The sequence below is a fragment of the Staurois parvus genome, unplaced genomic scaffold (assembly GCF_062004578.1).
Source record: "Staurois parvus isolate SC_StPar_1 unplaced genomic scaffold, SC_StPar_1.0 ptg000307l, whole genome shotgun sequence".
Classification (NCBI taxonomy): domain Eukaryota; kingdom Metazoa; phylum Chordata; class Amphibia; order Anura; family Ranidae; genus Staurois; species Staurois parvus.
In genome coordinates, this window is record NW_028318103.1 from 949,198 (window position 1) to 967,395 (window position 18,198).

The 18,198-nt window shown below is 41.2% G+C and overlaps 1 protein-coding gene across 1 annotated transcript in view; it reads right to left on the reverse strand.

Moving 5' to 3' along the window:
• ENTPD1 (ectonucleoside triphosphate diphosphohydrolase 1) overlaps window positions 1-18,198 on the reverse strand; it is a 144,946-nt gene that overhangs the window by 15,012 nt on the left and 111,736 nt on the right. The window contains exons 3-6 of the mRNA XM_089683371.1: window positions 17,523-17,640; window positions 11,271-11,421; window positions 5,621-5,780; window positions 2,745-2,975 (exon numbers count right to left, since the gene is read on the reverse strand). Of these exons, the coding sequence (XP_089539497.1) occupies window positions 2,745-2,975; window positions 5,621-5,780; window positions 11,271-11,421; window positions 17,523-17,640 (660 nt within the window). The remainder of the gene's footprint in view (window positions 1-2,744; window positions 2,976-5,620; window positions 5,781-11,270; window positions 11,422-17,522; window positions 17,641-18,198) is intronic.

Consider the following 18,198-nt stretch of genomic DNA (forward strand, 5'->3'; position numbering starts at 1 on the left):
CAGTCTGAAGCCCCTCTGTAATGCAGATTGTTATAGCATATCAGTGCCAAAAATTGCTATTGAAATCTCAAAAAACCCTTTGTCTAAATTCGACATTGTTTTTTTCAAGCTGGAACCCATAACAAAGGATACATTAGTCCTATGCTGGGCTCCACCTAGTGCCAGTAGTTAATCCGCAGTCAAGTGTTTGGTTGCCAATGAACAAAAGGGAAAGTGACTTAAAAGATCACTGTAATACTTTATAAGCAGGTAACCCAATGGAGTGAAGTAACACCTAGAGGTGTCCCTCAAAGCTAGAGCAAGCCTCCACCTGCCTGCACCCCCATCTTCATGCATTTGACCACTTTTATGTGGGCTTTGCATTCCCATAGACTTGTATGTTAGTGCAAAATCCATCTGAAGCAAACACAAACCCACTGACACAGGCCCTAAAGGCATTCAACGTCTGGAGCAGCAGGGCATGGCCTCTTTTATTTTGCTTGTGGTGGAATTGTCTGGCACATGAGACACATGGTGAGAAATTTGTCCCTGTGGAGAAACCCAACTGAAATATGAAGAATAATCACATTTGGTAATATGTTTTAGTATGTGTATAGTCTAAATGCAGGACATAATATTTATCTAGCAAAAATCGAGTTTAACTTTAAGGAAAGATATGAATTATATCTGTTTATCCAGAGGGTATGCGTTTTTCAGTGTTGTGGAACACAAAGTACTTATAAACTGAAGAACAGATAATTGCTCCAAATTATTCAAGGGGTGAAAAGGTTTTAGCTCTAAGAAGTGGTTCCCAGGGCCCCAGGGGCTGTTTACTAAGCAGTAATAAGCAACAAAGATTTGCCAGGTTACAGCACATATAAAAAAGAGACAGGTTGTGACTCTGAATAATCAAAATGTGAAGCATTTCATAATACGTCCACTTGTACTGCTATGGATTATAATGTCTCTACATCCTTTAGGGAAAATTGCATAATTAACATTCTTTTCTACCTTCTATAATCTGATGCATATGGCTCAATTCACAAAGCAAACATACCAGGATAAGGGTTTTTGGGGCTGATGTATAATGGTGAGCTGGTGTTGCTATCTACTCTCCATTATACTCTACAATATCACTCAATATGAGAACCGGCATTTTGTGGCCCGTTCAAAAAAATGCAGGCTGCAGTACTTAAAGCGGAACTTCACCCAAAAATAGAAGTTCCTCTTTTCTGCCTTCCCCCTCCCTCTTCTCCCACTTTTGGAACCTTTCTTTTTTGGGGGAGGGGAGGGGGGTACCTGGTTTTGACAGATACCCGCCTAGGCGAGCCAATGGGAAGTTTACTCCGCACTTTGCCCACAGCCTTCTGCTCGCACTTGCACACTGGGAAGCCAAGATCTTTGAGGTGGGATATCCCTCCTGAGAACGGGGATATCAATAGTGAAACCGAATGGTTTACATTTTTTAACAATATGGGTCTAGATTTGCTCAAATTTCTATTAGTACGGAAAAAGAAAAAATTAAATTATCTAGCTTATATTGTTAAGCTTCACAGACTGCTTCCCTTAGTTAAGATGCCGGGGACTCAAAGAACCGCCTCAGGTGAGAACAGTTCTGGATCCCTAGACACATAAGTGCCCTTATAACTCAGCAGCTACAGTATTGGTATGTGCTAACTTTTAAATTTGTTTTGGGGAGACTGAAGCTACTCTTTAAAGTGTTAGTAAAGGCTAACTAACTATTCCTAAAAATGTTCATTTCCCCCCTCCTCCTATCTATCCTGCCTATCCTGTATAAAAAAGATCTGTGTACTGACCTTCTTTTTTTTTTTTTTCCGGTCTGGTCATGTGATTCAGCAGCTCCGACTTCCCTGTGTAAGGGAGTGCCCAACAGCAGCTGTAAATCCCTGGAGCCGTGATATCACCCATAGGCTCCCATAGCTTCGCTGTTGTCGGTGTTCCCTTATCTCCACTGCAGCAGCGGCTTACTGATACAGGGGCGCGGATTAAAAAAGGTAGGTACACTCATCTTTTTTATACAGGGTATTCAGGATAGGTAGGAGGAGGGAACATTTGCCACATAATTTTCATTGGGAGGAGCAGGTACATAGTTTTGAAAGGTACCTGCTCCCACTTCCGCTTAGATCGTCCGCATCTCTTTGCCCGCAGCCTTCTGAGACATGTCACAGGTCCCAGAAGGCTGCAGGACCATTCACAAAGTGCAGTGAGGCTTGCACATGTGCAGTGGGGAGCCAGCTGTGAAGCCGCAAGGAGTCAAAGCCAACTTCCCCCACTAAAGATTCCGGCAGTGGGAACCCAAAGACTAGTGAAGAATTGGTCCGGGGGAGGACGGCGCTGAATTCTTAGACAGGTAAGTGTCTGTCTATTAAAAGTCAGTAGCTACAGTATTTGTAGCTGATGATTTTTTTATTTTTTTCAAGGTGAAGATCCCTTTTAGCAAGATCCCTTCTGATAGAATCTACTGTCACTCCCTTGTTACCTTTTTTTATAAATGTCACAAATCAGGATACATGAAAGCATGAGGAAAATCAATTCCTACATTCAGTTATATTTGCCTCCTGTATCCCCAGGCACAAGAAAGCATTGGAAAATGTATGCTATGCATAGAAAATGCCTAGAACTTTCTCTATGCATGAACCCGAAGAATCAGGATATTACTTGCTACAAACACATTTACTACAAGGTTCGTTTGATAGATACGGCTCGTTATCTGGTTACTCTGTTATTTATGGGTTGTTGTGTACCGTCATAGTGTTGGCCAGCTGTAGACGGAGAGCCTGGTCTTTCCCATAGCACAGGAAGCTGTGTGTATAGACGTTATAAGATTTCCCATACAAGCGGAAGCGTAGAGAGTTATCCTGCGATTCGATATTTTCATCGGAGACAAACGTGATCTGTGTGGAGGCCCCTCCGAGGTCCAAAGCACCCGAAGTTCCTTCTTTGGAATTTGGCATAATGTTGAACCAAGGTGAACTCTGGAGTAAGAAGAGGAAGAAATTAGAAATCTTAAAATGCGACCTTGGTTCCCTTAGAGTACATTTAAACCGACTGACTAAAATCTCATATTAGTACTAACCTGCTAAAGCTAACCTTCAGACAGACAGGTAAATACATAGAAACTGCATACAGTATGTGGGGGCTGTTTAACCGGCCAAAGGATTTGTATTTCTGCTCATCCAGTCCTCAGATAACTCTCTGCTGCATTTTCTCTTACATTTACTGGTCTCCTCCCCACCCCCATGACTGGACAGTAGAAGGAGAAGCAGCACACTAATGAGCTCATCCATCTGTCATTCTGCTCTCTCCTCCTATCAGCATGCTCCTTTTAGTGCAATGCTCCTGATTGACGCTTTGTGATGTTTCTCCCCCACCCCTCTTTGCTCTGCTGTTTAAGGACTGGAAGAGGGTGACTTCAAGTACTCACACTGCTTGCATCTGGAAAAACACATTTTTCAATTATTAATGATAACAGAGCTAATACAATTATGTCTTCTTCAGTAATTTGAACTGTGCAGCTTTCAACTTCCAATGCACATACCAGGGGTTGTGGCACACTGCATTTGTTTCATTGCAGTACATTGCCAGTAATTTGTAAATGAATGGGCTGCCTTAACCCTTCTTCTACCACAGTACATCTATTAAAACTGGATTGGTGGGCAGTTATTTACCATGTGCTGTTTATAAACGGCACATAAGGAACCATCAGGTGGCCACTGTACTTGATAATGAACTGAGCCATCTTTGGGTGGCACTGTTCACAGACACTGTGTACAGAGTCACTCCAAGTGGCTCTGTACCTCAGGATCACTGTAATTGGTCATGGAAAGACCAATCACAGTGATCCCAGGATATAAAGTTATTTTTAACCCTTTCATCCCCCTTCTCTCCTAAACTACTGCTTGCTATAGTATCTCCATAGTTGACCTGTGACTCTTCCCCTCCCTTATCCTGCACATCTACACATTAACCCCTTCCCTTTCTCCATCCTCCCACTGTATATGACCTCCTCCCTCTGTGTATAACATGTATATTTAAAGTGATTATAAATCCTTGTTTATTTAGAGAACTTTCAGCATCTGATTTATTTACAAACATATGCAGCCTGTCCATCTTTTAATCTTTGCCTAAATTCCAGTTAACACTTGTGCCATGATTGCTGCCCCACATTTTGTGTTTCAGGGTGTCCCCTTTCTTTTGCGGCATCCTATGGAGTCATCCTTGCATACAGGGACTAGAGTTGTGTCCCACACAGCCCACTAGCCTAGGATAGCAAGGTACTTCCCTTGTTCTTCCCTCCTCTTTCCCCTATCCCTTCACCAAGCTAACAGACTGGCTTGAATACTGCACTATCCACTATTAACTCCTTTGAAGACAGGAAGTTCAGGGAAGCAGAACTAGGAAAGCAGGAGCTAGCAGCATTTAGAGTGGCAGTATAAAGCAAAAAAATAAATCTAAAATAATTCTCCCTGCAAGTTAAAAGCATAATGTGCTAGTATGCATCAAATACTGGCACATTATGAAAGACGTACCTGAAAATAAAGCCCTCCAGTGGAGAACTGTCATGGCTCCCCCAAGGCTTCCATCTTCACCTGGTCTTCCTTCCAGGTTGGCGGGCTGCAGCTGTTTGACTGGCTGAACCATGTTGCGCGGGAGTTTCGGCCATGGGACGATTCTCTCAATGGACGGCACGCTGTCCATTGAGAGCACATTGCGCTTGCAATGGTAACATCACCGACACTGCTGCAGTAAATGTCTCCTAAACGGTGCACATTTAGGAGATAGTTACAGTATCTACAGGGAAGACTTATTAGAGGCTTACTAGGTAAACCATAAAAAATAGGGTTTACTTCCACCTTAAAGTTGTATATTGCACATGCGGGGGGGAAGAGTTTTAACAAAGAGATAACTGGGGAATGTTTATTTTATTCTGTAAAATATATTAAGCTAGAAATGCTGAGGGTTTAATACTACTTTGATATATCTAGTGCACCATTACCAAGCGCCATGTTTTAAACCCCTCAATACAAGCGAGTTTATTCATTTCCAAAAAGTTAAAGTAAAAAAAGGGTAATTTCAGGGTTTTTCCCAAATGTTTGTCTCTTTTCAATATATAGTAAACAGTAAAAACTCACTGGTTAATAAATGCCACCAAAAGAAAGCTTTCTCTGTCTCAAGAAAATTATATCAAATTAATTTGGGTACGGTGTTGCATGACAGAGTAGTCAAAGTATCCCAAAGTATTGCTGAAAACTGAAAAATGTCCTGGTAATGAAGGGGTATTACAGGCTGGTACTCCAATGGTTAACATAACGTATGATATGCTGCACATTGACCTATCAGAAACAAAAAAAACCCCTGCCTCTCGAAATGACAGATGAAAGTTGTATTCAGATTGGTTGCCTTGGAAAATATGGACCGTCTGGGACAGTTCGCACCTCAGACACTTTGTTAACTACCACCCATTTTATTTTTGTAACACTGATTACAGTACAGAAGCCTACATTTAAAACCACAGCACCCGAAATTGCTGGCGCTCTAAAATGTTTTGGTTTGCTAACAACATAGGACAACACATAAACCACGCGTTCTTAGTGGAGGACAGCGCGAAGGGTGTACTAACATGTATGAAGTTTCCTAGCAGATAGTTAATTGTGATCCAGCCATAGGCCCCCTCTTCTTGTCCTGTAATTATTCTGGCACCTTGAAAATCAAAGGGAGACGATCGTAATGTGTTTTCTACAGATGCGAGGACCTCATCTGCCACCCTGGAGTTCGTAAGCCTAGGAGAAAAGAAAATATGAGAAGTGAACACAGAATAATACATGCTTATTCAATATGATGCCGCAACCAATCACAATAAAGTTTACTCTTATGCTCCCCACCTAAAGTAAAAACTAAAACTAAAGGATAAACTTTTTTTTGCAGTTTGGAAAATTGAACCCCTGACAGTTTTTTTGCCCTCTGTTTCCCACTGCCAAAACAGGAGGTAAGAGGAAACCCCTTCAAAGTGAGAAAATCCCTGGTGTCCCAATTGAAAAATTCCTCCTCTATTCCTCTTCTGGTGACAACACAAAATTTGGGATTCTCTTCACTTTTGGTGATAACGGTAAACATGAAAAATAGAGAGAGTGACACAGACAGTAAATAAAATCCATAGAGTAGTACATTGATGACATGATGGGGTATATTTACTAAAACTGGAGAGTGCAGAATCAGGTGCAGTTGTGCATGGTAGCCAATCAGCTACTTCGCCTAAGCTTTGGTGATAAAAACCTGGAAGCTGATTGGTTTCTATGCAGTGCTGCACCAGATTTTGCACAATCCAGTTTTAGTAATTACATACATAGTTAGTCTGGTTGAAAAAAAGACACAAGCCAATCTAGTTTAACCAATAAAACCCCCAAATATATTTACGCTGCATTGATAGTGTCCCTATGGGACATCTGGGTGATAAGCGGGCTGTTTTTGTACACCGATGGACTCCCAGGATGTGAAGATAGCATTTGCATCTAAAATTGAAGCACCACATCAAAATATTTGAGTCTAAAGTATGGTTTTGTGCCAAACATATATTGGGTAACAAAGCCAAAGCTTGTACCAATTACCGTCACTGGGGGGGGGGAATGAAGTGATCACAACACTTTTTTGATGGTATGGCCCCTTTAACATGGCCAGCTTCCAACTGATAAAGGTTTTGTACAAGTTTCTGTACCAACAGACACATGCACCAAATCCAGGTAGTTCTTACTACCGCAACTTTTGAGAACCTGACACTACAGTTGCGAGAGATTAATAAAGAATTACTACCAGTTAGCAAATAAGCGTACTGGTGTTAAGTCCAACTATGTATTGGATCACAGAGAGAGGTTAGTGCTCAGTGGTGGGCCAGGTAAACAAAGGGGTGGGAATGCTGCCTGACATAATTGTCCGGATATGGCTATATTTGGGTAATGATGTCACCCTTTGGTTACTATCAGCTGTTGGCCGGGGAATCTCCCAGTTGGCAGCTGAATGGGGCTGGAGATAAGCCATCTCTTGCTATAAGCTGACAATGTCCTAGCTAGCAAGGGGCTGAACATGCTCTGTGCAGCTCCCTCTCTCCATGCAACAGATTAATGTATCTGTTACCAACAGGCAGGGGCAGACTGACCATTTGGAAACTCGGGCACTGCCCAAGGGCCCGGGGTCAGCAGGGGGCCCCATGAGATGCCCCTGGTACCTTTTTCATAGGCTTTTTTGAGTTTGGGCAAGGACACAGGGGCCCCATTATGCCCTATTGCTCGGGGGTCCCATGAGTTGTCAGTCCGCCCCTGCCAACAGGTACATGAATGTGTTGTCTGCATTGACATTCGTCTATGACACTCTTTAAGAATTCCTCAGACTATGTCTACGGCAGTGGTTCTCAACCACAAGACTGTGACCCACTGCTGGACCAGGGCCTAACTTCTTCTGGGCAACAAGCCAGCTGCAGATCCCCAAACCTGCCACAGTGCTTCAGGCATACACCAATGACATCTCCAGGTCCCCACCGCTAAAGTAAACAAAGGGGTGGGGTCACATGGGGGACATCACTAACCAAATATGGACATGTTCACATTTGGTCAATGTTGATAACCGGATGGTCTCTTCCCCTTTGTTCACTCTAGCACTCACTTTCCTTTTGTTTTTTTGCCATTGCCTCTTAAAATTCATATCAGACCCAAAGGGCCTGGCATGGATTGTGAGGGAACCCCCAAGCCATTTGTTTTTCAACCATTGTCCCTGCTCCTTGGTTTGCATTCACCATCTGACAGCTAAATGATCCAGGCAGGGATGAGTCTCTGGTTTCTAGGAAGCCAGCGGGTGCCAGCTTCCCGACAACGAGTGTCGCTGAGCAGTAGCTGTCACAGTTAGTAGCGGTAGTAATACTGCTAATAAATGATTCACTTCCTGCTGCAATTAAATTAAATAAAATTAGTCACTATTTATTGAGGTAATGCGCAAGGTTTGTGCGCTCTTTCTTTCATCTCCTTCTACAGTTTTGTCAGGCTTCCCCAGCTTCAAACTCCCGTTTGATCTGAGTCTTTGAGCGCAGGAGATAATGGATCTTTGTTAACTCACTTCCTGCTGCAGCCAGAGGTCCGGTCTGCAATAAAATAAAGTTTTAAAAATGTGCTAAATACCACAAATTAAAAAAAATTAAAGCTTGTGAATTGTCTGCTTCTGAGATAAATAGATTATTTTTTGTAACTTAAGTAACCTCTTCACTTTTGATATGACACTAACATGTAAAAAAAAATGGACAATCATTAATTTGATATTCTCATTGTGTGTACATGGCTTAATCCTGCTTTATTCAAAACAAAAAAACAAAGTTTTGCTTTAGATAGACTATATTGCCAAAAGTATTGGGACGCCTGTCTTTACATGCACATGAACTTTAACCTCCCTGGCGGTATGATTATTTCAGATTTTTGGTGCTGAAAGCGGTACCATTTTTTTGCATGGAAATATGTATTTTTTTTATTGTAGGCTGTAATTTTTAGGAAAAACTCACTGAAATCTGTCCGAAAAAGAGTCTAGTAAACATCCCGGGTATGGTAAAATTTGAAACACAAAATCATAAATTATAATTTAATAAATAATCATAAAAATAATATAAAAATAATAAAATATTTAATTCAATAATATAATCAAACCAAAAACACTGAAATGTGAAATAGAGCGCCAAGTTTGCACATTGCTGAGCTCAGTCGCAAAATCGTTTTCAGTTTCTGATGACGAATTTCCCCACGAATCATTATCACTCAATTCTGCAAGTGGTTCTGATTTACTATCGCTGTTCTCTAGCTGGTCTAAACCGCTTTTGACCTAAAGGGACACTTTTTGGACGCCATGGACATTTCTCAGTTTCCAGGCAGAAAGAACAGACAAAATGCAGGCAGGGCACAGGACAAAGCACTCGGGACAATATGTATGTGAAATAGGTTGAAACAGCAATGTTTTACTGTGTAAAATGAAAAAAAAAAAAAATGACATTTTTTAAAATTTTTAAATTTCCCGCCGCCGCCGGCGGCGGCGCCCGTACGTCCCGACGTCACAGGGACAGGACACAGAAGCCGGATGCCGGCATCGGCCGGAGGAGATGGCCGGGGACGCTGCAGGGGACACATCGCGGGAGCGCAGGGTAAGGTAAGTGAAGAACACATGCCGGAGCAGTGCCGCATGGTATTCCCGAGTGTAGCTCGGGGTTACCGCTTTTGGTACTGAAATGTTACCCCGAGCTACACTCGGGAATACTGCCAAGGAGGTTAATGGCATCCCAGTCTTAGTCCGTAGGGTTCAATATTGAGTTGGCCCCGCCCTTTGCAGCTATAACAGCTTCAACTCTCCTGGGAAGGCTGTCCACAAGGTTTAGGAGAGTGTCTATGGGTAAGTTGGACCATTCTTCCAGAAGTGCATTTATGAGGTCAGGCACTGATGTTGGACGAGAAGGCCTGAGAAAGCAGTCTCCACTCTAATTCATCCCAAAGGTGTTCAAGGTTGAGGTCAGGACTCTGCGCAGGACAATCAAGTTCCCCCACCCCAAACTTGCTCATCCATGTCTTTATGGACCTTGCTTTGTGCACTGGTGCGCAGTCGGAGCCATCCCCAAACTGTTCCCACAAAGTTGGGAGCTTGAAATTGTTCAAAACCAACTGTCCACCTGTGAGCCAATACAGTGAATTCTCTGCAAACACAACCCAAAAATATTCAATAAACATATATTAAATCAAAAAAATTTTTTTTAGGTTCGCAAACACATCACACCAACTCATACAATAGTGTCAATCAATATATAGATAAATAATGTGCTGCGCTCCCCTATTATTATCATCAAAGACACATTGATTACATGTAAAAAAGAAACTAAAATAAAATCTAATATAAATAAAGTGTGAAAAAAACAAAACAAAATGTGAAAAAAACAAATGTCCACTGTGCTTATACAATCCCTTTATACTATGGAAATAAATGTATCATTGTATATCCAGAGACTGATACATAAGAGTCCTCTTTCTTTTTGAGAAATCTGTGCTAATTAGATGAATACACTCCAGGTTCCAAAAACTTTTGCAGCATAAATACAGCTCAGCTTCAAACAATCTCTCCAAACCGCAGTTTTCCTGGTAAACCATTTTCCCCTGATGAAGCCATGTGACCGGTGGCGTAACGCGTAGGGGAGGGGCTCTGACGTCACAATGGACATTTGTTTTTTTCACATTTTGTTTTGTTTTTTTCACACTTTATTTATATTAGATTTTATTTTAGTTTATTTTTTACACGTAATAAATGTGTCTTTGATGATAATAATAGAGGAGCGCAGCACGATATTTATCTATATATTGAAATTGTTCAAAATGTCTTGGTATGCTGACACCTTAAGAGTTCCCTTCACTGGAACTAAGGGGCCAAGCCCAACTCCTGAAAAACAACCCCACACCATAATCCCCCCTCCTCCAAACTTTACACTTGGCACAATGCAGTCAGGCAAGAACCATTCTCCTGGCAACTGCCAAACCCAGACATGTTCATTGGATTGCCAGACGGAGAAGCGCGATTTGTCACTCCAGAGAACTCATCTCCACTGCTCTAGAGTCCAGTGGCAGCGTGTTTACACCACGGCATCCAACGCTTTGCATTGCACTTGGTGATGTAAGGCTTGCAGCTACTCGGCCATGGAAACCCATTCTATGAAGCTCTCTATGCACTGTTGTTGTGCTAATCTGAAGGTCACATGAAGTTTGGAGTTCTTTAGCTATTGGCTTGGCAGACAGTTGGCGACTTCTGAGCACTGTGCGCTTCAGCATGCACTGACCCAGCTCTGTCATTTTATGTGGCCTACCACTTGGTGGCTGAGTTGCTGTTGTTTCCAGTTGCTTCCACTTTGATATAATACCACTAACAGTTGACTGGAATATTTAGTAGCCAGGAAATGTCACGGGTTGACTTATTGCAGAGGTGGCAACCTATCACGGGACCACGCTGGGAGTCACTGAGCTCCTGAGAGCGACCCATTCTTTCACAAATGTTTGTAGAAGCAGTCTGCATGCCTAGGGGCTTGATTTTATACACCTGTGGCCATGGAGGTGATTGGAACACCTGAATCCAATGATTTGGAGGGCTGGCCCAATACGTTTGGTAATATAATGTATATTTAATAAAGACAAAGTAAAATAAAGCTTATGTACACAGCTGAGAGTTTTTAGTGACTTGCTTCATGAGCTGGCTTAGGGGGACATTGATAATACCTGAGTAGCCGCATTCCAGCAGTGGCTCCTAAGTACACGGGAGTCTCTTTGTGCTTACTCACTGGAATAATGTCTCGTGCTTTGTTCATACATGCCTGCAGAGAGAGGCCAGCCTCCACCGGCTTCTCATGGTAGCTAGATATACCATTGCCTGTCAAAAAAAAAAAAAAAAAGAAAACACTTCAGATAAAAACATATGCCCAATCATTAAATCTCATACAAGTTTTGACATGTTAAGTTGATTAAAAGAATGATTTTATTATTTGTAAATTGTCAGTTTTCATTAAAATAATACCTAGTGATCCTGACATGAAGATCCTCATTCAGACATCTCCTGTTTTAGGGTGACAACGTCCTTTCCCTGTCTCCCAGTTGTGCTTTTAAGTTGTCACCCTTTGACACACTCCCCCAAAAAGAGACTACAAACAGCCATGCCAATGCACATTGCACAAGTGTGGTCTGCTATCATCACCATATTATTCCTAACAAATGCCATGCAGCCATCGTTTGGGTATGTAGACTGGTAGAGGCTGCAAAGAGATTTTAGGAGAACAGCAGGACTGATATTTAGCAAAGGATGAAAATATGTCAAAACAGTGGGGTTGATTTACTAAAGACATATAAGCTCTTCAATTTGCAAGAGGATTTTCATTTTGCAAGTGAATTTACCCTTAGCTTAGTGAATCAGAAGAATCTCCGATGGTTTCCATCATCAATCATGTGTAAGCAAGATACAGCTTTTTTTTTTCCTTGCATGGGATTGGGTATTCTTTGTAAAGTGAATTTTCACCACAGTCACTAAGCTCTGGGGAAAAATCCCTTACAAAGTGAACAGCCTATTTGCCTTTGGTAAATCAACCCCAGTACTTTATGGAACAAAAAGGAAGGGAAGCTGTGACAAGGTTGTAGGAAGAGGAACATGTGCATTGCCAACTTTCCTTCAAAAAATGCCATCCGCCTGGTTGCTCATGCAATGGCCTTAATGCTTTGGGTCACTGACTTGGAACAATGACAAAGATTAGGAGTTTTGCACATTTGTTGGCACATTTACATTAAAGTGTATGTAATCCCTACTCTCGGTTGCTCCCTTTTGGTTAAATACCTACTGATCCTGCCAGAAATCGTGAGAACTGATAGCATCCTGTGCTCTCTGTCTACCCACATAGAAGGTTTATGGAGATGAAGAGGGGTGAGAGAAATCTGGGCAAGCAGAGGCAGCGGGAGGCAGAGGCAGGAAGGCATGACCGTGTCTGTCCCCCCTGGCTCCTTGTGATTTAATGCCGGATGGTGGGAAAAAATGCTTTGGGAGTGGCTTTTATACACATGTCCACTGTGCACCATGACGTCACATGCAGGCTCACACAGTGCAAGTACGCAACATCCTGACCTGCCCCGCCGATGCACGGCCCAAGTAGCATTCGGCCACCTGCAGGACTGCACAGTTGCAGTTTCAAAGCCCACTGCAGCCATATTTTTTATGGGCACTCGGTGCCCATTCTTGGACATTTACAGACAGGTAAAAATCGTACACTTTTTACAAGCTGTCCATATATTTACAGGTGGTTGGCAACTCTGGGTCTGTGTTCTTTGTAATCCATCAGTAATGAAGTAGGCAGGGCTGACACCACATGCTTAGGAATTCTGAAATGTGCTTTCATGTCAAAGAAGGAAGGTGCACACTATATTTCTGGCACATTGATGGTTATCTTTAAATAATTTATACATTTTATATAAAGGTTTAAAGGAATAAAGCATGGTGAAATGTGTAAGTATTGCAAAGATATATAAAATATATTTTTTTATAGTGCCCTGATATACACTTACGTTTATACTTTTGTTATGCAATGTTGAAGATATTTAGTAGTTAACATGTTGCATAGTGTGTGTTCGCTAATGCATCACATTAGTGTGAATAGGCCCCACCAGATAAATCCCCATTGGAATATTTCTCAGCTATTTCTGTGACAACAAATTTTGGATCTCCCATTACTTTTTGTAGTGGAGACAGAGATTACCAGGACAATGATTGTCCCCAGAAGTGACAGGGGTTCAAACCTTTCTCTACTGTATCAAAAACTAGAAAGGTTTCAGCTTTGGAAACCTTTTACCAATATGAAAATACATTCAATTATCTTTTCAGACTGGTCATTTAAAGCAGTAAGAGAAGTAAATGTTACCAGATCACTAGCTACACTATTATAACTATATTAATTGTAATATAGTTAACGATCCATAATGATATTTCTTACTGAATTAAAAAGGGAAGAGTATTTTCCCACTGTTAATTTCATTTCCCGTGAAGAAAGCATAAGCCGGGTACAATTTTCACATAAGCCGACGCACTGATGAACCCCGGTCAGTGACCGTGAGCAATCAGTTCTCAGCGTGTACTTTGGTCACTTTGTAATTTATAATTTTCTGGATATCTGTCAGACTTAATATTGGCAGACATACAGCTCTGGCACTAGGAGACAGAAATAAAATAAACACTTCAGAAATCTGCTGTACTTTCCTTTAGGTCCAAATTTAACACTGATGGATGATGGCCAAAACGTATGTTTTATCCAACTGGTATTCACAGCTTTGGACTAAATTAGAAGAAAAAGGCTTTTCATAGGAATTTCACTCACATTAATCACTCACGATATCCAATTTTAGCAACCCTCTAGAGTGCATCCTCCTTCTGTAGTTTAAATTAGTCATAAGCATGGATGAGTGGGGGATAAAGATGTACAAACAAACAAAGGTAGCCACAGATACATTAACTCCTTTGTGACGGGGCTCCAGGGTCCAGTAACAGTTCTCTAGACCTTGCTTATTTCAAGACAAGGTAGGTTCCAAATATGACAATGGACATTCACAAATGTTTTCATAGCTTTGTCTGTGAAAGTTCACATTTATCCAGGTCATGGTATATCTAGTGGTTGTTAGTCAAAGTCAACTAGACTTGCTCTGTAATGTTGAAGAAGTTTCATAGTTTATCTAAGCCACCTAGAAAGGAAAAACTGGCTTCGATGAGTCACAAAACATTTTCAACATTACGGAACAAGTCCAGTTGAATTGGCTATCTACGACTATGTAGAGTAGGGGATAGTTAAAACCCCGGTCTGCATGTGTCTCTTTGGGAAAATGACTCAGACCCATAGTCAAAGTCAACTAGACTTGTTCTGTAATGTTGAAGATGTTTCATAGTTTATCTAAGCCACCTAGAATGGAAGATGTGACTTGGATGAGTTACAAAACATTTTCAACATTACAGAACAAGTCCAGTTGAATTGACTATCTACTTCTAGATAGAGTAGGCAATGGTTAAAACCCCTGTCCTGCCTGTCTCTCATGGGGAAAGTGACCCACAGACCCACTGTCAAAGTCAACTTGACTTGTAGTGTAATGAAGATGTTTCGTAGTTCATCTAACCCACCTAGAATGGAAGAAGTGGTTTGGACAAGCTACGAAATGTCTTCAACATTACAGAACGAGTCCAGGTGAATTGACTATCTACTATTAGATAGAGTAGTGGATGGTTAAAACCCCTGTCCTGCCTGTGTCCCATTGGGAAAAAAAAGCCATAGACACAGCAGGAAGTAGAAGAAAATCTCTCCCAAATGAGGGAAGTGTCTTTTTAGACAGTTGCTACCAGAATGAGTGTGTCTACAGGAAGATTTCCCCTATATTTGTGTTCCAGTAACAACTAAAAGTTTTGGATTTTCCTTCACTTCCAGTCCTGACAAAGCTCACCAGGACAAATAGAGGAATGGGTCACCCTAGCAGGGACACAAACATAAAGAAAAATCTAAGAATATGCAAATAGGTGCTAGATCATAAAGTGAACAGTCCAAATTTAAACAAAATTTGAAGACCAAAATGTTCATCGTGTTTCGAGCAGCAACAAAACTTCTTCTTTTATCAGAGCTACAAAACAGACATGAAACATACAAAAGGCGAGTTACCGGGGTTGATTTGCTAAGGGAAAAAAGACTCTTCACATTCCAAGGGAGGTTGCATTTGCAAAAGAATTTTTCTCAGAATTTAGTGAATGGGGCAAAGCTCTGTTAATTTCCATCATCCAATCATTTGTTGTTTTTACTATTTCAGCAAAACTGTTGTTTTTTAATCCTCCTTGCACATGATTGGATATCCTTTGGAAATTGAAATCTCACCGCATTCACTATTCTTCCAGGGGAAAGTTTCTTGTAAAGTGAACAGCCTATTTGCCATTATTAAATCAACCCCCTCGTGTCCATATGTACATGTGAATAAAAATGAATACAAAGCATATTATAAAAAGTGTCCCATGTCATAGTAAACCATAAAAACATAAAACAGACACAGTGAAATTGTAAACTTGGATAAAATATCATGAACTCAAACAATAAAACTGCTACCCTTCATATCCTGTTATACCTAAACTACAGGGCAGTATCTAAATGGGTGTAGTTTTTTGGTCATATTGTGACCCATTCAGAAAATGCAGGTTGCAGCATTGAGTCTTAACGCAACAGTACTCAGTGATTGCAGGAAAGCTAATCACATGACTTTGGCAGGACACTCAGCTCTTCTGCTGTTCTTTTCTTTCAAAATCTATTCATCTTAAAAACGTTCAGAGTCACAAAGCCATCAGAGCGCTAAACACCTTGGTGTGATTTATAAATGTGCAGTATTTTTTTAAAGCAATGGTATGGCCACAATAAAGCCATACATCTATAGTTTAAGTATAAAACGAGCGCTTGATATGAGTAGAAAAAGCAGCTAGCATGAAAGGCAAAACCCCTAAACCTTCTGGAAAACATATCAATTCAACATGCAGCGCTAAAAGAAACAGTATTAAAGTCCATGTAGGAAAACACCAAAATCTCTCAATGTGATATTGATAATGGTTCACAAATGAATAGTAGCCTCTATGGTAGGTAAAATAACTCAAAAACGCAATATAGCGTTTTGCGGGTAAGTCTAATAAGAAACAACCACACTAGGCTTTACAAAAATGCATGTAGTGTAGTGAAAATCAATCATTAATAATCAGTGGACATCCGTGAAAATGGTGATATGGTGAACAAGTGTAGATTGCACTAACCAGATAGCGCATAACAATGCGCATTTGAGTAATTAAACCAACTCCTGGTCATCCACATCTAAGCATCTGGAACGCCGGGTCATCTGGTGGGCATCCACAGGATCTACAGCGCACCATCAAGGCTTCCAGGTATCAGAAGTACAATCATGTGAACACCAGAGGGAGCCAACACTTGCAGTGTGAAGTCATCATGGGTCTCCTTAGAAAGGAAGGCTCATAACAAAATGAGCCCAAGCACAAAGATTTCCCATAGTGCAGTAATGCTTTAATATGATCAAGGGTTAACAGTAGTAAACCAGAGGAAACCGCGTGGTATGATGTCCCTTCCTTAAGGAAGCTGCCCTCAGTGACGTCATACCACGTGGTTTCCTCTGAATGGCCGGCAGCCATCTTTAATACTGATATTTTATTCAAAGTGTGAGTTAATTTACTTTTTACTACTGTTAACCCTTGATCATATTAAAGCATTACTGCACTATGGGAAATCTTTGTGCTTGGGCTCATTTTGTTATGAGCCTTCCTTTCTAAGGAGACCCTTGATGACTTCACACTGCAAGTGTTGGCTTCCTTTTGTGTTCACATCATTGTACTTCTGATACCTGGAAGCCTTGATGGTGCGCTGTAGATCCTGCTGATGCCCAGCAGGTGACCCGGCGTTCCAGATGCTTAGATGCAGATGACCAGGAGTTGGTTTAATTACTCAAATGCGCATTGTTATGCGCTATCTGGTTAGTGCAATCTACACGTGTTCACCATATCACCATTATCACGGATGTCCACTGATTATTAATGATTGATTTTCACTCCACTACATGCATTTTTGTAAAGCCTAGTGTAGTCGTTTCTTATTAGACTTACCCGCAAAACGCTATATTGCGTTTTTGAGTTATTTTGCCTACCATAGAGGCTACTATTCATTTGTGAACCATTATCAATATCACATTGAGAGATTTTGGTGTTTTCCTACATGGACTTTAAAGCCATACATCTGTTTTACAAATCCCCAATCAGACTGGCACAACATAACCATCCTTAGGCCAGGAAATCCAGAAAACACAGTCAACCTAGCTAGATGATGCATGGCCAACACATGGGGCCACTCTGAGCAGGATGTGACGGGTTCACTCCAATGGGATTCTGTTGAGTGGTAGAAATACAAGTTGTCCAGATTTACTAACCTTCTACTTTACATTCTTCTACTTGTTGAACAACGCCTGTGTCATTTTCCTTCTCCGCTGGCCATCGATAGATGTATACACTGGTGTGTGAGGATCCAGCATCTAGCACAATACCATACTACAGAAGACACAACAGACAATTAGATACTTATAATGGTCAAGGTTCCACAAATGCATGGCCATGTAACGTATCTTAAGCTTTTACTTTGTTTATATAAATCCTCCGAGTGCCTGGGCTTCCATCACACATCGACACACATGGTTAGTATGGGCTAAGTATAGGCTGGTACTGTGAGACGAGTAAAAGCTGTCTAATGGGGTAATGGTGTATATAATCTTCTACATTTGTCAGCATGTTTAGCCCTGGAATCTCTCCCAGACTTGGTAAATGGTACGTTACAGTCTGAAGCTGACACTAATGATCTTCTCTCTTGTAGAAAAGGCGCACAATGAAAATAAAGACGGCGGGCGCAGATAAGGGATGTTATTGAGTAGGCTCTGCCATTTTAATTATGTGTTACCATTCTCAAACACCAAGCTTTCTTGAAGGATGTTGTATGACCTGGCATTCTCCAACTAACATTGTTATTAATGTTACATCTATAAAGTCACAGAGTAACTATAGAGGACGTGGTCCAACAACACAATTACAGGGTCCCTGGCTCCCAATCTCCAT